This window comes from Achroia grisella, unplaced genomic scaffold (genome assembly GCF_030625045.1).
Source record: "Achroia grisella isolate CSIRO2021 unplaced genomic scaffold, CSIRO_AGI_Agris_v1 utg4116, whole genome shotgun sequence".
Taxonomy (NCBI): Eukaryota; Metazoa; Arthropoda; class Insecta; order Lepidoptera; family Pyralidae; genus Achroia; species Achroia grisella.
This window is the reverse complement of record NW_026712845.1, coordinates 1,064,315-1,075,424: the sequence shown is the minus strand read 5'-3', so window position 1 is coordinate 1,075,424 and position 11,110 is coordinate 1,064,315. Positions and strand designations below refer to the sequence as shown.

General features: G+C 30.0%; 2 protein-coding genes across 2 annotated transcripts in view; one reads left to right on the top strand and one right to left on the bottom strand.

Annotated features, from left to right (window-relative positions):
* The first annotated feature begins 5,171 nt into the window (after positions 1–5,171).
* On the top strand, positions 5,172–8,677 carry LOC131844680 (uncharacterized). Its single transcript, XM_059193620.1, has 4 exons — positions 5,172–5,342; positions 5,436–5,679; positions 6,097–6,183; positions 7,316–8,677. The coding sequence occupies exons 2-4, from the start codon at positions 5,436–5,438 to the stop codon at positions 8,542–8,544; spliced, it is 1,560 nt and encodes a 519-aa protein (XP_059049603.1). The 5' UTR covers positions 5,172–5,342; the 3' UTR covers positions 8,545–8,677.
* A 1,620-nt stretch (positions 8,678–10,297) lies between these two features.
* LOC131844664 (ATP-binding cassette subfamily G member 4) overlaps positions 10,298–11,110 on the bottom strand; it is a 46,181-nt gene continuing 45,368 nt past the window's right edge. The window contains exon 11 of the mRNA XM_059193600.1: positions 10,298–10,943. Coding sequence (XP_059049583.1) covers positions 10,802–10,943 — 142 coding nt within the window. The 3' untranslated portion in view covers positions 10,298–10,801. The remainder of the gene's footprint in view (positions 10,944–11,110) is intronic.

The following is an 11,110-nucleotide window of genomic DNA, read 5'->3' as shown; positions in this document are numbered from 1 at the left end:
AAAGACCTGTCTTCTCAGTTCTTCAGTCTACCCGTGATCATGACGTTGAAAAAAAGTGCCGAAATATCGGGAACTCAATAAAATTAAATCAAACTTGGTATCTTGTGATTTTTCCTAATTGTACGTATAAATAATGACCACATGAAATTTAGAACAGTATACAATTAAATATACATTGTAAAGTCTAGATATATACATACTCGCGATATTGTATAAAGATGCCTGAAGACAGACGACGATGAATTAATAGTAATTAACGAAATATTGATAATGGGTTGACACATTATCACGACCACAAATATAACTAAATGCATGATACGTGAACTCAGTACTCTGTTAATTTAAAACATACGGCATCACATAAACAGAATTTATTTGATATAATGTATACATGGTCAATAATTAGGTCATGTTATACTATTAAGTTATAACTAGGGATGTCATGAAAATGGGTATTTATATTTGTAATATCGATTATTTGTATTCATCGAACACAATCATGACATTTATAATGGAACTGTCGTACAAATTCTGTGGTTAAATTATTTCAAGTCTATGGTTTTCTAAAAAAAATATATACCAAAGACCTATTCATATAGGAAGCATAGTTTCGTTTTGCCGAAGATAACGCCTATCGTAATATAGGAAGTTACACAAAAATAACAATTGAATAAAGATCAAATACAAAATTAAATATTCGAATGTCGTTCTGTAAATGAAAACTATGTTTTAGTTATTTATAAAAAGAGAATATAATTCACTTTTTACGAAAATAAATTACATATAAGTATAGATTTATTACATACTTATTTATTTTGCAATAGAATGTAACAGCAGTTCTTTTTTAAATGATTATTTCTTTGGGTATTAATTGTATAAAGTACATATTATATTTACGGTGATTGTGTTATTTATGAACTCCTGTTGTTTAATGGTAAACATCTTGTTTATATATATTGACTGGTCTAGCTGTACATCAATTTACTTACGGTTGTCGCAAGTTCGATTCCTCGCACGATGCAAACATTTGTGAGGGAAACAGTCATGAATTTGATTATTTTTGGTCTATGTATTTATATCAGTTACCTAGTGCCCATAACACAAGCTCTGCTTAGCTTAGGACTAGATGGCGCTGTGAAAATGTCACATGGTTATTATTATTATATTATAACGTTTAAAAAAATTAAGAGTATTTTGGAAAAAAAATTATACTGATACAGATATTTGTATTCATATTCATAAAAACAATATTTGTTACATCACTAGTTACTATTATTTATATTTTCAAATTGGGCATATAAAACGGGTGTGAACTAGTTTCAAAGAGTTATTATCAGATATTTGTGTTGAACATTCAAGGCGTAACCCTGACAGATGCTGAGGTCGCGAACACATCGATAACTGTACAATTAATATACTAGCATCTGTAATTGACATCGGACCCCACACGACATAAATCAAGCCCTCACACCTTTCTAAAGTGGATAATCGAGCCCTCACACCTTTCTAAAATTGATAATCAAGCCCTCACACCTTTCTAAAGTGGATAATCGAGCCCTCACACCTTTCTAAAATTGATAATCAAGCCCTCACACCTTTCTAAAGTGGATAATCGAGCCCTCACACCTTTCTAAAATTGATAATCAAGCCCTTACACCTTTCTAAAGTTGATAATCGAGCCCTCACATCTTTCTAAAATTGATAATGATGCCCTCACACCTTTCTAAAATTGATAATCGAGCCCTCACACCTTTCTAAAATTGATAATCGAGCCCTCACATCTTTCTAAAATTGGTAATGAAGCCCTCACACCTTTCTAAAGTTGATAATCGAGCCCTCACATCTTTCTAAAATTGATAATGAAGCCCTCACACCTTTCTAAAATTGATAATCAAGCCCTCACACCTTTCTAAAGTTGATAATCGAGCCCTCACATCTTTCTAAAATTGATAATCAAGCCCTCACACCTTTCTAAAGTTGATAATCGAGCCCTTACACCTTTCTAAAATTGATAATGAAGCCCTTACACCTTTCTAAAGTTGATAATCGAGCCCTCACATCTTTCTAAAATTGATAATGAAGCCCTTACACCTTTCTAAAATTGATAATCGAGCCCTCACATCTTTCTAAAATTGATAATGAAGCCCTCACACCTTTCTAAAATTGATAATCAAGCCCTCACACCTTTCTAAAGTTGATAATCAAGCCCTCACACCTTTCTAAAGTTGATAATCAAGCCCTCACACCTTTCTAAAGTTGATAATCAAGCCCTCACACCTTTCTAAAGTTGATAATCGAGCCCTCACACCTTTCTAAAATTGATAATCGAGCCCTCACATCTTTCTAAAATTGATAATCAAGCCCTCACACCTTTCTAAAATTGATAATCAAGCCCTCACACCTTTCTAAAATTGATAATCAAGCCCTCACATCTTTCTAAAGTTGATAATCAAGCCCTCACACCTTTCTAAAGTTGATAATCGAACCCTCACACCTTTCTAAAATTGATAATCGAGCCCTCACATCTTTCTAAAATTGGTAATGAAGCCCTCACACCTTTCTAAAATTAATAATCAAGCCCTCACTCCTTTCAAAAATTAATCGAATATTTTTAGCACGGACTGCATGGTGAGCTATTCTAAATATTAAAAAGGTTAAATATAATAAATATGACATTTATTTATAGGTTTTATGATTCTTTTCGCCATCAGTATATATTTTGAGTCACAGTCTTCGCAATAAAGACTGATGAATGACAATGAATTAATAGTAATTAAGGAAACACTTGAATGGCTAACAAAGTATGGTGTATCGCCTTATATGCACTCGAGTAATTAAACTCTCATATCTTGCTTACAACACACGAGAGGTAGTGCTATTGAAATAGCCAAGAGGCAGAGGACTTTGCAGACATTTTGTACAAGTCTTTTATGAAGTTAGAAATTAATAATATTATGCGTTGGGAGAGGCCTATGTCCAGCAGTGGACTACAGTGCGGTGACGATGATGATAATATATCTTTAGCGAGGGCTGTGATGAGCAGGCAATTCTTTGTTTTACAAGTATCGAACTTAATGTTACTTGCATTTTCATTATTTAAAAATGTTTATTTGTTAGTTTCAGCATATATTAAGATAGATAAGATTGTTATTTTTTGATATATGATTTTATGAGTACTTATGACACATACACGCCTCTCGTGTTAGTACCTACTGTAATTTATTTTATATTACGATTCTATCCGCGAAAACCTGCAAGTGGCCGTTCTGATTTAATTACGTTTATGACTATGTTTGTAAATAGCCTTGGTTTTCCAAAAATAAATAATAAAAAAATATGATAGCTGATATGATATATGGTATGGTCTAACATGGTAATGATGACTACATTTGACAATAATCCGAAATGTAAACTTGGTTAACATAAGAAAAGGTTTGAACAAATTGAATGCTGATCATATTAATGTACTGTAACAAACTAACAAATTCGGTTTACTAAAATTACTTAACTTATTCCCAATATGAAGAATACGAAGTCGCGAGCGCATTTAGTTATATATGTATGTAATTATCAATAGTAGATAGTGTTTTTATTGAAGCAATATGGTCGGAAAATCCGAAGACTGTACCTCTAGAATCTATATTTAAAATATAATGATCACAGAGAGACGCTAGGAAATAGGAACGAAAGAGTTTTCCACCCAAACCAGCAGTAGCAGACTTTGTTCAAAACCGATTGTTAAGGAACCTATGTATCTTTTATTTCACCTATATCTAGCAGTTTCTCTATAGAAATCTTACAGAGTATAGAAGCCAGACAAATTGATCCTCTGAAGTGGTTACATGTGAGAACTAAGTACATATGTATTTTAAAAAAATCTAAGTATATCTATTAGTTGTCTAGCTCGGCTTAGCTTATTCCTAGATAGTGTTGTGTGAAATCCAACGTATTAAACCGGTATGTAAGTTTATTTTCTTTTCTATATTATAAGATAATTCAGCAATTACACTTTGGACAATTGCCGTCAGTTGAAGCACACTTGAAATGGGTATTGGATCGCTACTGGATGCAAATATGAATCAATTTAGTCCTATTTCCGTGATCAAACCGATTGAATCAAGCTCAAATGTGATTTTATTGGATGGTATTGAAAAATTCTAGTGTCTCTAAATTTTTGTACAATGTAAAGGATAAGAACGAAATTAAGTCAATTAGCCGGTTTGTAAGGAGTTTAAAGCAATTGTTTCCGAAGGGAACCAGATTAAGGTTGACCTGATAGACAATATTCCCCTGAAGCGACCAGACTTTATGGTTAAGTCAATATTCTTCCATCAATAAGCTAACGTTATTTAAATTATTATCAATTGCTTCAAGTGCCGTAATTGTGACTGACAATGTCTTCCATTTTAATTTGTAGACTTGCTGGTGTGCACCGAATAGTGTGCTTGCAGTGGCAAAGAATCATACATAAAGAAAGAGATTTGTTTAAATATTCCTGACCTACTTTAAAAAACAATATTAGTATGGTAGTTCATTTTTATGTTTATTATTAAATAAAAAGCAAACATAGCTATCCGCCATATTTTCTGATACAGCCATATCAATTTCTATTCTAAATAGGATTAACATCACAAACTGATTCTATATTGGACATGATACCTGCATGATTTATTAAACTAGGTAATCTAGGTAGAATTACTTTTGTGATACAAAAAATATCGATATTAGCACATAATGAGCGATTATAATTGACAAACAAGGATTTAAATATAATATCTACATTATTATTTAAGAAAAAAGAGTTTATTATTATTATATTCCGTTAGTAACAATTGTATTTCTAACGGAAGTTAGTAACAATTGTAAATTGTCACAAATTAAAATAATTTAAATAATTGACATGTGATCATGTGACAGTAAGAAAGATAGAAGCTAATTTGTACACTTTACAATTTAAATTATGAAATGATCCGTAAAAATTGTAGCAAGTCTATAATCTGTTTCAAACGAAAATTTTTAGTGACAACATTATTTATTTAAGCTTCAAATTTGAATTACAATTTATAACATATCGTATTTGCTTGATAAAGCTGCTAGATCGCCTACAGACCTTTATTATTGCTGTGGTCTGTGACGTAAATTCTATAAATACTCAGTTAGTGTTCTCTCGTCTTGGTTAAAGCGCGCGTATTGTTATATGAAATTCTGCTGCAAATTGTTATCAAAACAATGTATTTTGTAGGGTTATAACAAAATTGTTACAGTTCAGTTGAGTATCTATGATTTAATATTGCTACTAACAGTTCGTTTGGTTTGCCGAAACGTAAAAACTGGAATAAATAGTAAGATATTTTAAAAATATTGTTTTTGAGTTTTATTTATAATAACATTCTTGATTAGTGCCATATATACTTTGATTTGATTTAACATTTCAGATGACTCAAATGAACGAAAACATGTTTTATGTGATTGAGTTAGTAGATTTTCATCCGTTTATAAAATTCCATAAATATGTTTGCATACCAAGTTGCTGGATAATGCTGCGTGAAATATCAGACGATGCAGCCATCGTTAAATTTCCAACGGAAAAATGGTCCATTACGAAAAAACGTGTAAAGAAACAGGAAACATATTTAAGAGACTGGATGATTTTCAACGCCAATATTAAATACTGTACAGGTAGTTTTGTTTTGATTGTGGTACCTATAGGTTTAATTTTTATTATATTTATTAACTAACCATAAATTATTTTATAATTTTTTTACAAGTGACAATGAAAGATTTTCAGATTGAGAAAAAATTTAACACTGATCGCCAAGTGATCGAAATTCGAGCATAAATGATTTAACATTTAGTTCATTTAAGATTATAGACAAATAATATAAATTAATGTTATTCTCTATTTGACCACAAATTTAACAATAAACAAAAGAGTATGTAGGTATGCATAATCTAAAAGAATATTATTAGTATTCTGCACACCTTCTCTACGAGTATATAAACTGTAAGTGTGCGAAATATCATACTCATCCGTTCGCGCAATATTCGTAAAAGAGGTACAACATTTTTCTTCTAGTTTTGCAATTTGGTTTACAGATTCTTATAAAGATGCCAAAGAATACATCAAACTACTTAAAAAAATAACAATTCAAGAAAAAGGATATACTGAAAATACTGAAAAGGGTACGTAAAAAGAACTACGGTTTTTTAATATGTCATTTTCTAAGTGACTCTAACATACTCTCTTCTGTCTTTACATACTTTAAATACACTTTGTACAATAAAAAGCAATGTGTTCTAGAAAAAAAGGGCCTTGGGCGAAAGTTAGTACTAATCTTGACTATCTAAATGGTGTAGAAGTTTAGCACAATACCTCACTCTCCGATGATCGCAGTTCCCCCGTATAAAATAAGGCTGCGACACATGAAACATGTGCGTTTTATAAATTTACATACCATTTAAACGTTGTTATTATCAAATAACAGTTAAATGTTCCTTAGACCGAGGATTTTAAGGAACTTACTTGAGACACTTCGGTGTATGAACCGTACTTACCCTGAAGACGGCTTCTTAAGTAAACAGACTAAGTTCATCGAATTTCCGTTATATTTTATTGAAAATTTATTTAGATTTATTGAAATAATATTTAAAAATTAAGTTTGATTCAAGATTTTATATTTATATTTATATGACTTTAGAATTTATACCTACATGTTTTTGTTTCTAAGAAGAAAATTTTGTCATTTAAATTTAGATGAAAATAACTAATAAGAATGCCATAAAATTTGTGGAAAATCGTTTTAGGCTCGCTTAGGAAAAGAAAATACTAATAGAAAAGCTGAATAGAAAAAATATGTTTATTGCAAAAATTTCTAAATATCTAATTGACATAAAAAAATACGACATTTAAGACTCTCTTTTTAAAATATTGACATAAAAAAGAATTGTACATAAAACCTCAACAAAATTATACTCAAAAATTCAAAATTTATGATAATCTATGAATTATAGTCGCGTTACTTCCGATATCGCGGTTACGATTCCTCGCACGGTACAAACATTTATTTTCATCAGTATAACTGTATGTATTGGTCTGGTTCTTTTATATGTAAACTATAATATACATGTATTTATTTAAAAATAGTAGTAATAAAGAAAGGTTTCTAGGCACATTTAAGAAATATAAATATTTATTCCATTTAAAGCTACTTTAAGTTTCAAGGGATTTTTTTATACTACTATTGATGTTTACAATATTATCAATACATTCAGGCTTCTATTCCTAATTATATTAACTTAATTATGTCTTTTCCAGACTTAACATCTACACCTGACGAAGAACAAAAATCGCAATCTGATTCAGAAGATGATGAACTTATGGAATCTCTAACTGTGACACAAGATGGACCGATTCCAGCCGTTGTTAATTCACAAAATGAACAATATTTATTAAACAACAATAATAAGCAGTTACAAGAGATTGAGAGTTCTGATCAAGAACGCAATAAATATTTCACCAGGTATTCTGCACAACACTCTTCACTAGCAGCCAAAGTTAATTTAATGGAGCAAGCTGTACCGAAGATGGTGATAATGGTAAAAAAATTAAAAAATGGATTTGACGAGAGCATTAATGCTGATGATAACGAAAAAGAAAACATGTCATCATTGAATAATATTCCCAAGTTTCAGAATCAATTACAACCCTCGTTGATTTTACAAACACTATTTAGTAGTGAGTTTAGGCAATTATTAAACGACTTGTATTCTGAATGTGAAAAAAATAAATTCATGATTGAAGCCCTGTATCATGCGTATTCTAAGCACTGTATGGCGATAAAGACATTTCTTGACATGCTAGATAAATTTCAGAATATTATTAATACATCTGATGTTCCAGCAATAAAAAAAATAGAAGAGAATTCTGGTAACAGAATTGACAATAAAAATAAAGAATTGAACCAAAAAGAAGTCCATGGGCATAAAGAAAAATTAGATTCTCGTGATGCAAAGGAGGAAGGCAGAAATATGAATAAAAAAGACAAGACAGATGATAACAATACTGACCACGCTCCGAGCAAAATTGAACGTCGAGATCGATCATTCACATTGCCACCAGAGTATGACGAAAATGACTCGAAATGGACAATAAGGCATCGCAATAAAAAGAAGGGACTCGTTGAACTCATGCCTCATTCAGGTGTATACATCAATGCCATGAAACTAAACAATAGTAAAAGACATTCAAATGATACTAGGAGTTTTGCTCGAAAATTGTTACCGGAAATTTTTACTGAGAACGCATTGAGAACGTGTTCTTTAACTGGCAAAAAAGCCTGCGTATTTGATCCTGATGGCATACATGTAAGGCCTGGACTGGATAATCATGCAAGAATGGTCCTATTGGATTATGTACAAAAATATTCACGTAAAAGAAACTGGATTATACTGGACAGGCAGTTACTTCATACATGTCTTCGTAACAAAATTCATAATATTAGAAGCAAGTATAATAATACACAAGTTGGAAATAATTGCACTTAGTAATAACAGTACACATAGGAAAGAAGGAGTTTGCCACTTATTTTAATTATATGATTACATAATTATTAATTGATAGTAATTTTAAGAATGTACTTTTAATTCTTGCGGATTCCAAATATCATCGCTTCATCTATTCTCTGTCAATTGATTAAATTCTCACCAAATGATTATGTTACAATTTTTTGTCTTTCGTTAATTAAAATATTTTTATAAACAGAAATCTGTCTACTATAGCATCCAAAATATAAATTATCCTACTTTCGTGAAAATATCAAATAACAGGTAAAAATAACTATTTACCTATGATAACAAGGGGATTAATAACACCATGGCTAGCAATGTACCAAGTCAGGTTAACTTATACGTGGCTACCCATGGAAACGATTGTGATAAATTCTTGGTGAATATACCACTATAGATTAACTAACCTGAATTCATGCTCATTTTATCATCCTCCACTGATGCCCCACCAGCGTAAACCGTTAGTGCAGAAATCCACAAGACATCCACAAGAACAGCTTACCTATGTTTCTTATATTTTTATTTTGTGTCTAGTTAACTGGTGTTTCTTGCAATTGTTGTGGATGTTATATACTGTCCATGAATAATAATAAAAAATCTTACTATTTATCACCTCATAAAATTTTGGTCATAATCAGTTGTCGTTTTGTAAATAGTAATGAGAATAAATAATATAAGCATATCGGAAAAACTTTATTTATTTATTAAGTTACAAAACTTATTGTCACCAAAAGATACAATTTTATTTTAATTAAGTCTTACATTTTATTTCTTATTTATAAATTATGAAACTACCTAACTTAAACTTATAGTATAAAGATAAAGTCAGGTAATTGAATAAATAAGCATTTAGTAACAGCAAACTGTCAAAAATATGAGATTTCAATTCTCGTTTAAGTATCCACCTACAATTAATGAATGTCTAAATAGTAATTTACTTTATCTGTCCTTTGATGTTGAAAAATATTTATTGTTAATTTGCTATTACTAAACGTCTGCACAATTATTTATGTACATTTCCTACGTTGTATGTAGGTACCATTTTATGTAAACCATAATAATAAATAGAATTATATAGTAGTATATAATTATAAGTAAAAAAATTATGTGTTCATACGCCACATTAACAATTTTAACGTCTTTCAACGTCAGGAACTTAATTTTGAGCACTCCTAATATCTCATACAATAATCTTTAATAATTTCAAGAGAATCCTTATTTACCTACTAATTTTAGATTTAGCAATATTTGTTTTATTTTATATCAATAAATATTATTAAAATATACAAATGATTTCCTAATATTTATTACGTATATAAAAAACATTTGTAATAATAAATTTGTCATGTGTTAAATCATAAATAAAATAAATATTATTTCTGTATTTTGTCTATATATTTAATCAACAATGGTAATACAAAAATACGTATATATGTACAAACAACAATAACTACATATGTTTTTAACGTACTGCATATTTTGTTTGAACAGTGTATTATATCTACAGAAGTATTCCCTTGCTAAAATAAGCTACCTACAGATCAACTATAAAAAAATAAATCACACTATATCACACTGTTTTTAGAACTTATCCGCACTATAAATTTATAATCACTCATTTTTTCTAAATATTTATTTTGTTTCAGCATCTTGCAGTTTCGTAGTTTAGTTCTATTTTTTTAAATAGTTTTTGTATATAGTCGCGCATTTTTTATTTGTATATACAACAAATAAAAAATGCGCGATTAAAATTTGTAGTGCAGATTAATCTTATTCCTACATAAGTTGAATCTATATAGATTCCTCTCTTAATTATATGGAAATGTTTGACAATTCTGGGTGTACATTTATTAAAAACACTTTGTTCATTATTACTACATAAAAGTTTTGTTCCATAAAGAATGTAAATGCATCACACACCACCGTATATACAATTTTTCACATACTCAGGTAAATAATTATTTTAATGGAATTTAATATACTTATCACATTTTAATTCACATAAAGTACACTTTTAGATAATAGTTGCTTTAATTTATTATTATATATTTACCATCTAATTTCATTGAGCAACAATATGGTCCATATTTTTTTATAGCTAAGTAATAAGTCTCAATTGATCATTTTAAAAACATAATTACCTATTTATTATAACCAATCAGTACTTGTTCGATTAATTTCATATTAAATTAAAAATAAGAATGACAAAGGATGTTTGGTAGAGAGCAGGTGCTGTTTACCGGACAGCAGTGAGTTTCCATTTCAGAAGAATGAACGCAGCTGTCCGGAGCACGACGAGGAAGATCGTCAGCGCCATCACATCCCACCAGAACATGTTGGGGACCATTGCGATGTCTTTGAGGAACGTCTCAGGAAGTCTATAATAATAATTCATTTATTTGTTACAGTACAACAAAAGTAGTCATATATGAAAACATGGCCCTTACAAAATCTGCTTATATGAAGCGTACAAATATTTATCCCGTATTTTATTCAAATTAAATATATGTTATTGATCTATCGTATAATATCAGCCTTATTTGGT

What these genes read in the sequence shown, in the direction of transcription:
- LOC131844680 (XM_059193620.1), top strand. Translation starts at nt 5,436, where the DNA reads ATGACTCAAATGAACGAAAACATGTTTTATGTGATTGAGTTAGTAGAT. An exon ending in CAATATTAAATACTGTACAG is followed by an intron (nt 5,680 to 6,096) that starts GTAGTTTTGTTT and finishes TTTGGTTTACAG; the next exon opens with ATTCTTATAAAGATGCCAAA. An exon ending in TACTGAAAATACTGAAAAGG is followed by an intron (nt 6,184 to 7,315) that starts GTACGTAAAAAG and finishes TGTCTTTTCCAG; the next exon opens with ACTTAACATCTACACCTGAC.